Source organism: Galeopterus variegatus, unplaced genomic scaffold (assembly GCF_000696425.1).
Source record: "Galeopterus variegatus unplaced genomic scaffold, G_variegatus-3.0.2 Scaffold1751, whole genome shotgun sequence".
In the NCBI taxonomy this organism is placed as follows: Eukaryota; Metazoa; Chordata; class Mammalia; order Dermoptera; family Cynocephalidae; genus Galeopterus; species Galeopterus variegatus.
In genome coordinates this window covers 98,261-102,496 of record NW_007727862.1, presented here as the reverse complement: position 1 = coordinate 102,496, position 4,236 = coordinate 98,261, and the positions used below count along the sequence as shown (strand labels likewise).

The following is a 4,236-nucleotide window of genomic DNA, read 5'->3' as shown; positions in this document are numbered from 1 at the left end:
GGGGGGGGGGGGGGGCAGAAGGGAAGGAGAGAGCTGGGAGGAGGTGAGGGGCAGCTAAGGAACCTCTTCTATGAAGGAAGAAGGGCCTGAAATCTGACAGACCCCATGGGCAGCAACAAGGAGCCATGGGGGTGGCGGGGAGAGGCCTGCTGCACGGCTGTCCTTCTCCCGCCCCCTCCCTCACTGTGGATAGTGGATCTCATGACTGTCTCTTCTCCTGCCCCTAATTAGCAGCTCACTCCCCCCACACATTGTCCCAAGCCAGCACCCCAGCCAAGGCCTCTTTTGTACTGTCAGATTCCTGGGTGCAAGGTGGCCTCATTAGTGCCCGGAGACCACCCCATCTCCAAGGAGCACGCAGACACACAAGGGGGGGACCAGGGGCACGGTGCTCCAACCCAGGCCTCCGAATGCCTCAGCAGCCATTCCTTGGGCCCAGCCCAGAGACGGCCCCCTCGCAGGAGGCTAATCTTAGACTTGCCTTTGTCTGGCCCCGGAGTGGACGTAAAAGCTTGTCTCTTCCCCGCCACCTCAGAGCACTATAAACCCCGGGCCCCTGGTAGCAGGTCACAGTCGATTGCTATTTGGAGCACTGCAGACACCTCCTTTCCTGGCTACCCCACCTGGAGCTTCAGACACCATGATCCTCCCCTTCAGAAAGGTAAAGACCCAGGGACTGAGGGTGACTCATTGTACCAGAGAGACAATGTGAGTGCTTGCTCAGGGGGATGGAAGGAAGGCCGAAGGTGTCCTCACCTCTTAGCCTTTCCCTATGTGGACTCTGAGGCAGGAGACTAGGTGGATCCTCGGCCGAGAATCTGCCTTGACTAACATTGGGTTGTGCCCTGTTCTAAGAGTTCGTGTTTATTGACCACTTATCACGTGTCAGGTGCTGTGCTCACACCCGTCACCTCGTTTCATCCTTCCAGCAGCCCTGCATAGTAGGCATTATTTAATACTCAGTTTACAGGTGAAGAAGCTGTGCCCGGAGAAGGTGGGAAACTGGCCCAAAGCTATGGAGTTCAGTTACCCCCGCAAGGGAGCAGGCAGAGGAGACACAGCTTGGAGTCCTGCCAGTCCACTATTTCCACGTGTTTGCCTGCTGTGGGGAGGTGGGGGGACTAAACAGGGTCTCTTTTCCCAGAGTTTACAACTTGTGCTGCGGCCTCAGACACGCCTGTTTTCAGGTGGAGTGCTGAGCGCTCTAATGTGGGTCCAGTGGACTAGGGGTATCCAGAGGAGAGAGGGATTCGTTCTGCCTAGGGGGTCTCAAGGGCCTTTCTGGAGGAGACAGCTCTGCTGGGTCGTAAAGGATGAGCAGCTAAAGGGCCCCGATACGAGCCCTTCTCTAACAGGGCGCTTCAGACAGCAAGGAGGGCACAGAGCCAGGGAAACGAAGTCACGGCGAGAGAGGAGCTCAGGTCGGGAGGGGCGAGGAGACAGGTGGGCAGGGCCTGGGCGTGGGCGCTGGAAGACCCCCAGCGCCCTGTCTCCGCTCCCTAGGTCTCCTGGGCCGGCGCGATGCTGCTGCTGCTGCTGCTGCTGCTGCTGCCACCCACGCTGCTGTCTCCAGGGGCGGCTGCGCAGCCCCTGCCCGACTGTTGTCGCCAGAAGACGTGCTCCTGCCGCCTCTACGAGCTGCTGCATGGCGCGGGTAATCACGCGGCCGGCATCCTCACTCTGGGCAAGCGGCGGCCGGGGCCCCCGGGCCTCCAGGGCCGGCTGCAGCGCCTCCTGCAGGCCAGCGGCAACCACGCGGCCGGTATCTTGACCATGGGCCGCCGCGCAGGCGCACAGCCGGCTCCTCGTCCCTGCCCCGGGCGCCGGTGTCCTGCCGCAGCCGCCGCAGCCGTCGCGCCCGGGGAACCGTCCGGGGTCTGAGCCCTTCTTCAGACTCTGTCCTGGCCCTGCCCTCTCCCTTCTGCCCACCCGGTGTCAGCCCCCAGAAAAATGTCAATAAAGACGAGTGTCACTTCGTGTGGCTGCTGCCTGTTTCTGTGTCGTCGCGTCCATCCCTCCAGGGGCCAGGAGAGCGTCTTGCGATCGATAAAGACAGAAGGGCCTGGGAGCCCGGCTCTGGGCCACCAGCCCCAGCTTATGCGTCGTTGAGTCCGAAACACTCTGGGTTGGGGAGTTCCCAGTGCAAGGAGCCGTGAAAAGCCCTGGGGTGCAGAAAGAACCACACGCGCGCATGTCTGGAGGGAAGGATGCGGGACGGATGCGTCCCACGATGGGGGCCTTTACAGAGAGGCACGCGGGACGGGGAGAGAACAAGGAAGGCTGCGCAGAGGAGCGGGATCCGGCTGGGAAGGGGTGGGAGTCGAGCCTGCTGGAAAGGCAGGGAACATGAGCTTCAACAGGGAATCGTCCAGAGTAGCTGCTGCGCGGAGTAAAGGGTATGGAGAGCGGTGAGGCGCCGGAAGGAAGCGGTTTAGTTCACGTGCAGCCGGGACCGTGATGGCCTCATAAATCATCAGGCTCTGTACTTTGTTCCGCAGATATCCGGGAATCACGGGAAGTTCTTCAGCAGTGTGTGGGACAAGATTTTCCTGCAACTCTAGCCAGAGACACCTGTTATAGGTTGAATTGTATTCCCCCAAAATTCATATGAAGTCCTAACCCCAGCACTTCAGAATGTGAACTTATTTGGAAAAAGGGTCCTTGCAGATGTAATTAGCTAAAAAGAAATCATACTAGAGTGGATGGGCGTCTAATCCATCATGACTGGGGTCCTTATAAAAAGGGAGAATTTGGACACAAAAACGCACAGAGGGAGAACCCATGTGAACATGAAGGTAGAGACTGGGGTGATTGTCCCTACAAGCCAAGCAATGCCAAAGCCTGCCAGCAGCCCACCCGAGGCTAGGGGAGAGGCATGCAGCAGAGCTTCCCTCAGAGCCTTCAGAAGGAAGCAAGCCTGTCTTCACTCTGATCCTGGCTGGACTCCTAGTCTCTAGAACTGTGAGACGATAGTTTTCTGTTGTTTGAGCCTCCCACTTTGTGGTGCTTTGTTATGGCAGCCCTGGGAAACTAGTACAACATCCGAAAGTACAGATACAGAAAGATGTGACACTTTTCAGCAATCTAACACAGCAGATAGTGCCCGGCTTAGACCCTGGGGGTGAGTGGGGAGCACTGAGCCTGCTCTCTCACCAGGAAGGTTCCCACTCTCACTGGCTTTAGCCGTTTTGTACAAGGAAGCAGCCACCCTCAGCCACCACACTCAGCAGCCTCAATAATTTTGTGCTCAGGCGGTGAGAAAGTCCTGTGTCTAGTCTCGACTGTTCCCTCTTGCTGTTGCACTGATTCCATCTTGGAGCAGGTAGAGATCAAAGCACCCCTGTGGGGCTGGCCGGTTAGCTCAGTTGGTCAGAGCTCAGCCTTACAGCACCACGGCCTCTACTAGCCAGATGCAAAATAAATAAATAAATAAAACCTTGGAGATTTGCAAACCATGGCTCTGCTCACTCCTAAACTATCTTTCTCAGTCCCAAATTTGCCTGCAGGGTCTCATCCACTTGAAGGGCAGCAGCGAGAAAGAGGGTTCAATCAAGACAGTAGGAAGAGGGAGGACAGGGAGGCAATCGCCCTCCAAGACACTTATTTTATGCCAACTACATGCATTAGGCTATTGAATCCTCACGGTAACTGCATGAGATAAGAATTATTAGCTCCATTTTACACATGAGGAAAGCGAGGCTCAGAGAGGCTGCCACATAATCAGTGTCCAGAGTTGGGATTCTACACAGTGGACTCCAAAGCTCGCTTCGTTTCACCCCGCGTGCCCAGAGGCAGAGTTGCCGGGGTGCCCTAGGCAAACCGAAGCAGAAGGCGAGAGTTTAGCGCTGCTTTCTAGGCACTGAGGTTCCAAGTCTTCCCGTCGCTGACTCCCCACGGGCACACCTCGCCTTCTAACCCTTGCTGTCTCACGCTGGAACGAGCGGGATGGGAGGCGCTGCGAAATACCTCAACTCCAGCAGGTGGCGCTGTGAACCAGACACCAGCCCCAGCGTGGGCAGCGCGCCGGGAAGCCCGCGGGGTGGAGCCACGAGGAGCAGCCAGGGAACCACGCGCGGGGGCGGAGCCACTCCGAGAGGGGCGCGCCTGTCATTCTAGCCCCGCCCACCACTTCAGTCCTCCCCTCCCGGTGGGCGTGTCCCTAATTCTCTCCCCTGGAGACGCGCGTGGGTCGCTCCCCTCTGGGAGGAGGGGTGCGGGTGTCGCTGGCGGCCCCTC

The 4,236-nt window shown here is 58.2% G+C and overlaps 1 protein-coding gene across 1 annotated transcript; it reads left to right on the top strand.

Moving 5' to 3' along the window:
* The first annotated feature begins 583 nt into the window (after window positions 1-583).
* On the top strand, window positions 584-1,968 carry HCRT (hypocretin (orexin) neuropeptide precursor). Its single transcript, XM_008578734.1, has 2 exons — window positions 584-661; window positions 1,504-1,968. The coding sequence occupies exons 1-2, from the start codon at window positions 641-643 to the stop codon at window positions 1,879-1,881; spliced, it is 399 nt and encodes a 132-aa protein (XP_008576956.1). The 5' UTR covers window positions 584-640; the 3' UTR covers window positions 1,882-1,968.
* Window positions 1,969-4,236: the final 2,268 nt, after the last annotated feature.